Genomic DNA, 12324 nt, shown 5'->3' with positions numbered 1-12324 from the left:
ATGCGGGCAGCACTCATACGTCTGTTTCCCAAAGACAACCTCTGGATATGACGCTGAGCACGTGCACTCAACTTCTTTGGTGGACCATGGCGAGGCCTGTTCTGAGTGGAACCTGTCCTGTTAAACCGCTGTATGGTCTTGGCCACCATGCTGCAGCTCAGTGTCAGGGTCTTGGCAATCTTCTTATAGCCTAGGCCATCTTTATGTAGAGCAACAGTTCTTTTTTTCAGATCCTCAGAGAGTTCTTTGCCATGAGGTGCCATGTTGAACTTCCAGTGACCAGTATGAGGGAGTGTGAGAGCGATGACACCAAATTTAACACACCTGCTCCACATTCACATCTGAGACCTTGTAACACTAACAAGTCACATGAGACCGGGGAGGGAAAATGGCTAATTGGGCCCAATTTGGACATTTTCACTTAGGGGTGTCCTCACTTTTGTTGCCAGCGGTTTAGACATTAATGTCTGTGTGTTGAGTTATTTTGAGGGGACAGCAAATTTACACTGTTACACAAGCTGTACACTCACTACTTTACATTGTAGCAAAGTGTCATTTCTTCAGTGTTGTCACATGAAAAGATATAATCAAATATTTACAAATATGTGACGGGTGTACTCACTTTTGTGGGGTACTGTAAATTTACCTTTTTTTAAAAAAAATTTTAGTCAAACATGTATATACTGTTTATATACTGTCTGTATAAATAAAAAAAAATCATAATAAATTTAATATCTTTTTAAAAACAAAGAACCAAATATTATTACAGAAATATATATAGTTTAAGTTAATACATGTTTGTAATAATAACCTTTAATATTATAATTAATTAATAAATAATAATAAGAGGAATAAACTTGGACTATGCAGTTGTGTGATCAGCTTGTGTGTGTGCGTGTGTGCATGTGTGTGTGTGCGTATGTGTATGTGTGTGTGTGTGTGTGTGTGTGTGTAGTTGGATCAGACCCAGAGGGAGTTAGTGAGGCTGCAGGAACAGAACACACTCCTGCAGGAACAGCTACAAGATGCAGAACAGAACGCACGGGAAGGTTATGTGTTACAGGTATACACACACACACACACACACACACACACACACACACACACACGGACACACATGCACACACGTTGTGAGGAGACAAGAGCATTATAGTGTACATATGATGCATTATCAAATGCGCCATGTAGAGGACATTTGTAGATCATTACAGTAAAACAATAAGAATAATATGAATATAAATATGAAATATAATGTAATAAGTGTGTGCCAGTGAAGCCTGTATTAGGAATTAAAAACACTAGTTATTAAATAACTATATTTGAGAATATTGATTATCTCCTATTTGTATTTTTGTCTGTGATTCAGGAAAAACCTAAAAATGTTTAATTAATTTACAATAATCCAATATTTGAGGTCTCTTTATTTGCTAATAACACACCTGTATTTACTTTATTTGATCTCTGTGTGGAATATGCAAAATAAATAAAAAAGTTATAAACTTAAACACTTTAAAATGTTTTTTTCAGTAATTGTTTGTGAATATACTTTATTAATTGTATATATAAATGTATAATTTAAAATGTATTTTATAAAAGTCTTGTGAATGCGTGTCTGATTGACTAATTTAATTCTGTGCATGAACTTGCTGCTGAAAGCATGATTTACTAATCTCTCTCTCCCTCTGGGCTTTCTGTTAAAAAAATATTTTTTATTGTTTATATTAATATATTAATTTATATAAAAAAATATATTTTTATATACGTATATATAAAGCCATAAAATCCAAATGAGCTTCAGGCTGTGCTTTTTCGCCTTATTTGTTTGTTCGTTTTTATATTTTCTTTAAACTCACATCGTTATTTTGTTTGCATGGCTATTGTTTTGCCTCACTAATAATCTTTATGTGTTTATATTTTTCATTTAACTTTTTTAAAGGTTTTTCATCATCATTGACAATCGTGAGTTTTTGTTGTTTGGTTTCTGTACACTTTTAAGGAGCACACACTTTAGCTTCAGGTAATTTACCACAAAAAAATCATCATTAAAATCTTTTTTTCCCCCATCTTGAAGCACCCATTTCCTTCTTTCATCTTGTGACTTCCATCTTGTGAAAAAGCACTGCAGAAAGCTTGAGTTTAAAATGTTGATTAGACAAATCCTCGAATTCCCAGCAGAAGCCCCAGAGATGGAGATCCTGATGTCTTTTGGGATTTGAACATAAGTACAATTAACCAGCGTTTTCTCTTAATCTTTTAAAGTGTACCAGTGAACCAGGACAACCTTCATCCGACTCCACATCTTCTTCCTCGTCTCACCGAGCACCATGGCAACACCTCAGCAAGCTGAACCAGGAACTTAAGACGGAGCTGGAAGCTCAAAGACGGAAGCATGATCTGGCTAATCAGCAGGTCAACACTCTGAGACGGAGCTACAGCGAGGCACAGGATATGATTGGGCATCATGAGGCTGAAATCGAGGCCCTGCAGGCTAAACTTGCGTCTGCGATGGCTGAAATCGTAGCGAGTGAGCAAGCAGTGGCTCGTATGCGCAGCGAGCTGAAGCTGGAACAGGGTCGTTGCCGTGAGCATGAAGAGGAGTGGAGTCTCAATGAAATAACATTACGAGCACAGTTGCGGGACAGCGAGGAACGCCTCCGGGATGTAGAGGCAAGTTTGTTAGAAAAAACCCAGGCACTGAGGTTACTGGAGAGACAGCAGGCCTTGCAACGGGACCAGCACAAGGAAGTGCAGCGACTGCAGGAGAAGCTAACCGAGGTTACCGGACGTCTGATTGCGACGGAAGAGGCACAGGCTTTAAGGGAGGAGAGGGAGAAGAAAGAGCACCGTTGTCTGGAGGAAAAGCATGAGCGGGAGCGGCAAGGGTTGTGTCGTAGGCTGGGGGAGTCTGAGGAAATGAGGCTCAAGGCTGAGGAGCAACTCCAGGAAGCTCGGGACCAAGTAGAAACTCTCCTGAGGGGAGGTGGGGGAGAGCGGGTAGAATCAAAGGTCAGGGAGGAGATGCTGCATCTGCAGCAGGTTATGATTGAGCAGGCAGATGTGATTGAGAACCTTCGGGAGAGTGTGAGAAGGCTGGAAGAGGAGAGAGATCACCTTACGTGTCGTTGTCAGGAATTGGTTAATCAGATTGCAGAGGCAGACAGGGAGGTAGGAAAACTGCAGGCACAGCTAAAGACAGAAGAGACAGATTACTACTCTTTGGAAAGCTCTTATGAGCGAGTTTCCGAGGAGTTTGCAAGAATCAGTTGTGTTCTGCGAGAGAAGGAGGAAGAAGTCCGACAGACAAAGGAGAAATATGAGAAGCTGGTGAGACAAAAAGACCAGGATTTGAATGAGGCCCTTGTCAAGATGGCTGCTCTAGGAAGCAGCCTGGAGGAAACTGAACAGCGCCTGAAGGCAAAGGATGAGCTTCTCAGTCAGATTGGGCATAGGGAGGTGGAGCAAGCCTTGCAGGAGAAGCTGGCGGTAGCAGAGGACCGAATATCCGAACTGGAAGAGGATCTCAATGCTTTGCGTTTGGGGTACGCAAACTTTAGAATGGAACGATGCTGCTCTCAAGAAGATGTCCTTGACGCACTAGAAAAACAAGCAGAGCATGATATATCCTTTTCTACCACTTCCTCTTTGAGTCTTGCAAGAAGCAGCTCAGAGACAGAAGTGTCCTTTGCCAAGCGGCAGAGGATCCGCTTCTCCAACATTCAGTGCCAAAAATACCACCAGTCTCAAGGAATTAGCAGGGTTCATGCAGATAACTCATACCTAGATTTTACTCAAGAGGAGAGGCAGGACCTCGTACCAGAAACGAGCCTAAACCTCACTGATGACACCATGCAGGACTTGTCCCAAGATATCAGCTTAGTAACTGACAACACATTCCAGTACTGCAGTGATACAGAAAAATTTTTGTCCATCATCCATGCACTAGAGGCAAAGCTCCAGATCACAGAGGAGAAGCTTAGAGACATCACATCAAAGATGCACAATGAAGAAGAGCAGCCTGGAAACAAAGATTTGATGGAAGTATGCTGTGACGAAACCTCTGCTGAACCAGACCAGGATGAACCAGATGGTAAATCCCATTCTTGCTTGGACGACATTGTACAGGATAGTGTCAACAATGAAGATTACAAGAAAGCTCTGGCTTTTGTAGAGTCCTGCAGGATTAAGGTTAGGGAGATCCTCAGTGGTCAGAATGAAGAGGGAAGAGCACAAGCACAAGTTCACATCTTAGCTGCGATTGAGAAAGACTTGGTTAATGCAGCCTTGCACATCAGGCAAGTTGCCGCACGATATGAAGATTCTCTTACCTGTCAGAGTGAGCCCCAGGCACAGCTGGATAAAAGTGCAGTAAAGGTTCTTGCGAGAATGTTAGCATTCGAAGGGACTGTTTTGGAAAAAATGGCATTTTCTCTTCAAGATCCAAAATCAGAACTAATGCAAAGTCTTTGTGAGATAAATAGAGAATTCCAACAGGTTAATATGAGCCACCAGGATTGCCTTTCTGTAATGTACACTGACATTCTGACCAGGAAACTAAAACTACAGAGCATGCTGATAAACGAGCTCAGTCAAGCACATACTTTTAGTGAGCAGTCAGACAGTTTGCTGACACCTGATAATAGTGCTTTTGCTCAGAATTCAATTCACAATGCTTGTATTAATGCTGAGCTTGCATACTCCCTTCAGAACTTAAAGCACTCTTACCAAGACAAGTTTGAGGAGCTTCAAAGAGACTTGATCAAGGTAAAAGAGATCTTGCAGCAAAGGGATATAGTTGTGAGGGAAGCAGCTATGGCTCTCAATACCAAAAGTGTCACCCAAGATACTGGTGATAAGCTTAGCGCTGATACAGAGACCTCCATTTCTGACATCACCCCTCCTGAACTTGCTCCTTATACACAGCAGATTGAGAGGGAAGAAGCTCACACTCTTGCTCAAGAAATAATAGAAAGACACTTAGCTGGAATCATACAGTCGTGTGTCACAGAATCAGTGGCATCACTGGACACTAGGCGAGAGAGTCTCATTACTGAGCTAAAAAGACAAGCAAAGGTCCTTCACCACCTCACTGAGCAGCTGGAGAAGGCATGCGAGGAAGATAACAGCTCTGTCCTTTGTGGACTTACAGGTCACATCCAAGCAGTTTTGGGACCCAGAGACACCAGAATCCTGATGTGCAACTCTTTCAGCATGTATGAGGCTCTGATTCAGGTGCAGGTAGCATATGTTGCCTGTCGACTGCGAGCTGACCATGAAAGGGAGCTATCACTCTGCCAGGAGACGAGCCACAATATGGCCACTTTGGTCCAGGAGCATGCTCAACATGTAGCGGCTATCCAACAGCGTTTTCAAAGTAGCCTGGAACAGGAACGGATTCAGTACTTCAAGACAATAAATTCCATTCAGGAGGAAAACGAAACTCTACGAGAGGAGGCAGCAAAGCAGCTTAAGGAGATGGACGAGCAGCAGGAGAAGATTGTACAGATGGAGGAGAATTTCCATAGAGAGATGCAAGAGATTAAGAGAAAGCATGCAGAAGAATTGGGTCAGGCAGAGCAGGAACGAGTGACCAGTGAGCTAGTGTTAATCGAATGTACTGAAAACACCCAACAGAAGCTGGAAACCTTGCTGCAAGAAGTCGAGGGAACAGAGCTAAGGCACAAGGAACACATAAGCAAATTGGAGCATGAACTCCATGGGAAAGTTCAGGAACTGGAAAGCGTACATCAGGAAGAGATTCAGAAGCTACACAACCGGTACAGTCAGACTATTCGCACTCTCGGAGAGAGATTAGAGACAATCGCAGATGATGCACATCATCCATCCACAACAGAGGCAGAAGGTGCAGGTCAGTTTGAGGAGGGGAAGGGGCATGAGCAGGAACTGAGCAGGGACTCGATGTCACTGCTGAGAAGCCGTGTGCAGGAGCTGGAGCTGCAGATGATGAACATGCGTGATGAACTGGACAACAAACCGCCAGATGGAGACATGGCCAGTCTGCGAGAAAAGTACCAGAAAGACTTCGACAGTCTTAAGGTTCAGACTATCACTTTAAACCATTTTAAACAAGTCTCCTACATGTAGATGTTTTGTGTTGGCAGCATCACCTGTAGAATTTCGCTTCATGTTGTTGCCATGGTCAGTAAGAGCTGATCTGATGAGATGAATGTTTCCTAAAGAAACTTTTATCATGTCAAGATTTTAATCACTTAATTAGTTGGAAACTGTTACCTACTCAAATCATGTCATGCTCCAGTAGACTTTCCAGACACTCTTTACCTTATAGAAAGAGTCACAGTCAGTAGATAAACAGTAACGCTAACAAGGAACAGGTGAGAGTAGTGAACGGGGCGTGGTCAAGGCGGAGCTGGAAAACAAGTAATCCAAGGAAGTACATCAGAGGGTTCTGTGACACTTTTATCAGTCCTGTGCTAGATCATTAGCGACAAGACCTCCTTAAAATTAGTTATACAGTTGTCAAAACTCGATAATTCCAACTCAGTGTTGCAAATAATAAGTCCATGTATATTAGGGGTGGGCATTATGGTACATATATATTATATATTCACAAGATACACAAAAGATATACGTATATAAGGTACGATGTGTGTGTACAGAAATGACGAACTCACACTTCTGAAATTAGCGCTGGATGGTGATAGCAGCTCATTTGGAACGACAGCCAGTCAGGCGTCTACCTTGTAATTATATTCATTAAGCTAGCACTAGATTTCTACATAATTATTCCTCAATCAAGTGGCAGTTTTGACACATTCTATTGATTGGGTAAACAGAATTAAGTGATCACCATATCCAAATTAAGACCCCGTACAACAGAGCTGTCCTTCTGCGTGGACTTTATCTCTGGTGGAATAGAACTTCCCCAAAATTGGTGCCTCCTTCCAGATAAAGTTCAGGAACAGTGACAATAATAACACTGTTCAGTAGCATGATAGTATAATTGATTATCGGCTAGTGTCTGTGTGTGTGTTTATAGATGTGTGTGTGTGTGCTTGTAGGAGACGTGTGAGCGTGGGTTTACAGCGATGGAGGAAACTCATCAGAAGGTGATTGAGGATCTTCAGCGTCAGCATCAGCGTGAGATTAACAAACTTCTGGAGGAGAGAGAGAGATTACTGGAGGAGGAGACTAACGCCACCATCGCTGGTAATCATTAACAACTTAACAACTAGTTACTGGAGTAACACTACAACAGGACGTGCTGATGTTGGAAAATAATCAACAGGACGGTGTAAAGTGTTTTATTCCGCTTATACCATAGATGTCTGCCAATTATTACATATTTTAACATTTTTTTAATCAATTTAAGTTAATAAGAAAAAAGCGCAGCTTTTTAGGCATGTTACAGAGAAACCATAAAGAAGTGTAAACTCCTCTGTACTGAAGATGTGGGAAAACTTTATGTTACAGCTTCACCTCTGACTGTTACACAGCACTGACACTGGAGACTCCTTCCATACACGTTATATAAACATCTCCTCCCAGAAAACTTCACCATAGCAACGATTACACACACGATCAGTTATTAAGTGTAGTTTATAAATATTGTTGATATTAAACAATTAAGATTCCGATTGATCCTTTCATGTGGGATTTTGTGTGTGTGTGTGCGTGTGTGTGTATAGCGATCGAGGCAATGAAAAATGCTCACCGTGAAGAACTGGAGAAAACACAGCGAGCGCAGCTGAGTGGAGTCAGTGCAGACATCGAACAACTACGCATACAGTACGAGTGAGTACACACGCACGCACACACACACACACACACGCACATGTACAGACACACACACACGGTCAGTCCCTTTCAAAAGACAAGGCCAGTTCTTTTGTTTTTGCTATACAGTGAAGACATTTGGGATTGATATCATTGCTGTTCCTGTTTGTGTGTATTTTTGTGTGTTTGTGTGTTTTCATGTGTTTTGTGGTGTTTTTGTGTGTGTATATATATATATATATATATATATATATATATATATATATATATATATATATGTGTGTGTGTGTTTTTCTCTGTGTTTTTTTGTGTGTTTGTTCTTATTTCTTTGTTTGTGTGTGTGTGTGTGTGTGTGTGTGTAGGGAAGAGTTACAGTCAATCCACCGTGAGCTGGAGGTGTTATCAGAGCAGTACTCTCAGAAATGTTTGGAGAACACACACCTCGCTCAGGCACTGGAGGCCGAGAGACAGGCACTGCAGCAGTGTCAGAGAGAGAATCAACAACTACACACACACAACCAGGTACACACACACACACACACACACACACACACACACACTGTAACAGTGTCAGAGAGAGAATCAACAACTACACACACAACCAGGTACACACACACACACACACTGCAGCAGTGTCAGAGAGAGTATCAACAACTACACACACACAACCAGGTACACACACACACACACTGCAGCAGTGTCAGAGAGAGAATCAACAACTACACACACAACCAGGTACACACACACACACACACTGCAGCAGTGTCAGAGAGAGTATCAACAACTACACACACACAACCAGGTACACACACACACACACTGCAGCAGTGTCAGAGAGAGTATCAACAACTACACACACACAACCAGGTACACACACACACACACACACACACACTGTAACAGCGTCAGAGAGAGAATCAACAACTACACACACACAACCAGGCACACACACACACACACTGTAACAGTGTCAGAGAGAGAATCAACAACTACACACACACAACCAGGTACACACACACACACACACACACACACACACACACACTGTAACAGTGTCAGAGAGAGAATCAACAACTACACACACACAACCAGGTACACACACACACACACTGTAACAGTGTCAGAGAGAGAATCAACAACTACACACACAACCAGGCACACACACACACACACACACACACACACACACTCACACACACTGTAACAGTGTCAGAGAGAGAATCAACAACTACACACACACAACCAGGCACACACACACACACTCACACACACTGTAACGGTGTCAGAGAGAGAATCAACAACTATACTCACACAACCAGGTATATGCACATACACACACACTGAAGCCATAGAGAACTAACAACTATTATTCGTTTGTGTGTGTGTGTGTGTAAGGAGCTGAATAACCGTCTGACAGTGGAGATTTCTCGCATGCGTTCCTGCTACAGTGGAGAGAAAACACCATCTCTCACACAGGGCAAAGACCTGTACGAACTGGAGGTAAACAAATACACACATACATTTTTGATATACACACATACATTCTGGCTTGGTAATACACACACAGTACATGTTTGGTACACAAACACACACACACACACAAACACACCTCAGTATGTTCTATGTTTTAGGTCCTGCTCCGTATAAAGGACTCAGAAATTCAATATCTGAAACAGGAGATCAACTCACTAAAGGATGAGCTTCAGTCTGCACTGAGGGTAACACACACACACACACACACACACACACACACACACACACACACAACCCTTGTGTTATATTATGGGGACAAAAGTCACAATCATGCTTTGTGGGGACATTAATAGACGTTTCATTATGTATTCACACTCAATACATTATACAGAACAAAGTCAAACACATGCATTCTGGGGACTTTAGGAAACCCTTCACACCATCACATATTAATATTATATACTATATACACCGTAGTTGTGAACACGTTTGCATGTTTCTCTTTGTTTTAGAGTCTGATTTTCCCCTAAAAGTGAAATTTGAGAAAATCACATTTAAAGTTTTCATTCCAAAAGACAGCACGCCTGCCTCTACAATTATTACCCAATGTACTGATGGAAAAACTAATTAACAAATATTAATTAGAGTTATATATTTACAGTAGGATTCTGACTATGTAACAACAATCAAAGCATGATCTTCATTGTGAGAGAAAATCACAAAGCTATTACTTCTAAAAACTTAAAATTAGCCTAAGTATAAACATTTTACTTAGTTATCTGACAAGTTTTCACTGAAAGCCACACTTAAATATAAATATATCTGTTATATGTACAAAACTCACAACTTTGATGTGATTACTACAAACATTAGAAAATCTACACACATTCAACATCATGAGGATTTACTTTAATATCTGTAGACTCAGTCTCGGAGACATAAGTTCATAGTTAGGAAACAACTTGAAATGCTATTTATATTCAGTTCACATACTTTCTTGCAATTTTTCTGGGGACCCCTAGTGGGGACCTTCCGCAAAACCTCTTATAATTTCCATTATTGAAGTAAAAGAGAAGTACGGAGCCATTTTGTGAGGACATTATTGTACAGTACAGACATTACTAGAATTTTTAAAATATAAATACACATTCTTATAATCACTAAGTTGTGGGGACTTCCAAAGAACACTAGCAGCAAATAGGAAAATGTGGAACACACTGCAGTGTTGTCAATGTGAAAACCTGTACGTGTACGTGTGTGTGTGTGTGTGTGTGTGTGTGCGCAGGATAAGAAGTATGCGTCTGATAAGTACAAGGACATCTACACGGAGCTGAGCATCGTGAGAGCTAAAGCCGATTGTGACATTAGCAAATTGAGAGAAAAACTACTGGCTGCGACAGAAGCTCTCGGGGAAAGAGACACACCCCCCCACACACCAGGATATGGTAAGGAATCTCCTCAGTGTCCTACACACACACACACACACACACACACACAGTATCCTTATTTTCCATTACCTGTAAATTACCTTCTGAGAAAATTCCTAACGATGTTAGAACGGTCTATTCTCAGGATAGTAACATAAATAATTAATGTGTGTGTGTGCGCATGTGTGTGCGCATGTGTGTGCGCACGTGTGTGCGCATGTGTGTGTTTACAGATATCATGAAGTCAAAAAGTAACCCTGACTTCCTGAAAAAAGAGCGTTCAGCTGTTTCCAGGCAGGTCCGTGGAGTGAGGTCAAAGGTGAGAGATTGCAGGTTTCGTGGTGGTTATATTGAGGTGCCCACATTAGGTTTCTTTACGTGTGTGTGTGTGTGTGTGTGTGTTTTCAGTAAGTAAAAGTGTGTGTGCGTATTGTACAAATGTTAAAGTCTACCTCTCGTGTATATTGCCCTGTCAGTCTGTGAGTGAGGAGGTGCCTTGGGATAGCTGACCCCGCCCCTTCAGTCATGTAGGTATTTTATGGAATAAGCCTCAAATTTGCATGTCCTTTCCGTGACTCAGCATGCCCCTCCCCCACAATTCCCTAATGGGTTTTTATCACAACTTGTGTTTTTTTTTCTGCTGTGCTGATTCAGTTTGTTCTGTAGTTATTTAGATTTGATAAACAGTGATGTAAGCACATCCAGCTAAGGCCATTGAAGTGATCCAGTTCAGGTGATATGAAGTGATCCACTTTTGGCAGCTGAAGTGATCCACTTTAGGTAACTGAAGGGATTCAGCTAGCACGCCCGTTTAGGTGACTGTAGAGATCCAGTTTAGGTAACAACAGTGAACTAGTTGAGTTGACAGAGTGATTCATTTTTTGTGATCCAGTTTAGGTCATGGATGCAAACCAGTTTAGGTGATTGCAATGATCCAGTTAGATCACTAAAGTGATCCAGTTTATTTAACTGAAGTTATGATGAGTAGGTGACTGCAGTGATCCAGTTTAGGTGGTTTAATGATCTAGTTTAGGTCAGTGAAGGAACACTCCAGTCTATCACACTGGCATGTATGTGACACTTTTAGTCGGTGACGAGATCCAGTAAAGGCCAGTGAAGTGATCTGGTTTATTATCATGTAGTGATCCAGTTTAATTATTAGGTGACTCAGTTTTGATTAAGATGCTGCTGTAGTGATTTACATTCCATAATAATTCAGTTTTACATTAATGTAGTGATTGTCTTTTCAGCACTGCAGTGATTCATTTTGGGTTTAATATCCGTTAATTTTATTGCCATGGGGTAAGTAGATCTGTGTATTAAAATATAATTAATCTGAAAAAAAAAACCTGTATTAATAACCTCATACATTGTCCAGAGCAAAATCAGTGTAATCAAAACCACCAGTAACAGCACTGCTTGGGTTTTGTTGTGTGTTAACTTATTTCTGTTTGTGTGTGTGTGTGTGTGTGTGTGTGTTTGCTTGCACAAATAATTTCTGTTGTGTATTTCTTCTTGTGTTGTGTGTTTGTGTGTAGTTTATTATGTTTGTGATTATTTTAACCTGAACGATAGAATGATGTCATGTATGGTGTGCGTCTGTCATTTGTACATTTGACAAAAACATGATTCTCATGCCTCCGGTTTACGGTTCTGGGTTTTGGGTTTAAAG

The 12324-nt window shown here is 41.3% G+C and overlaps 1 protein-coding gene across 2 annotated transcripts in view; it reads left to right on the top strand.

Moving 5' to 3' along the window:
• Positions 1-12324, top strand: part of si:ch73-103b11.2 (trichohyalin) — a 61679-nt gene that overhangs the window by 47852 nt on the left and 1503 nt on the right. The window contains exons 18-27 of one of the 2 annotated variants that reach the window (XM_053637700.1): positions 956-1063; positions 2260-6054; positions 7038-7185; positions 7665-7770; positions 8115-8274; positions 9148-9252; positions 9384-9470; positions 10511-10670; positions 10886-10971; positions 11129-11179. In XM_053637700.1, coding sequence (XP_053493675.1) covers positions 956-1063; positions 2260-6054; positions 7038-7185; positions 7665-7770; positions 8115-8274; positions 9148-9252; positions 9384-9470; positions 10511-10670; positions 10886-10971; positions 11129-11161 — 4788 coding nt within the window. In that variant the 3' untranslated portion in view covers positions 11162-11179. The remainder of the gene's footprint in view (positions 1-955; positions 1064-2259; positions 6055-7037; positions 7186-7664; positions 7771-8114; positions 8275-9147; positions 9253-9383; positions 9471-10510; positions 10671-10885; positions 10972-11128; positions 11180-12324) is intronic. The other variant, XM_053637692.1, reaches the window with a different exon arrangement.

This window comes from Ictalurus furcatus, chromosome 1 (genome assembly GCF_023375685.1).
Source record: "Ictalurus furcatus strain D&B chromosome 1, Billie_1.0, whole genome shotgun sequence".
Classification (NCBI taxonomy): domain Eukaryota; kingdom Metazoa; phylum Chordata; class Actinopteri; order Siluriformes; family Ictaluridae; genus Ictalurus; species Ictalurus furcatus.
Note: the sequence above shows the minus strand (reverse complement) of the source record. Positions and strands in the feature narration are given on the sequence as shown.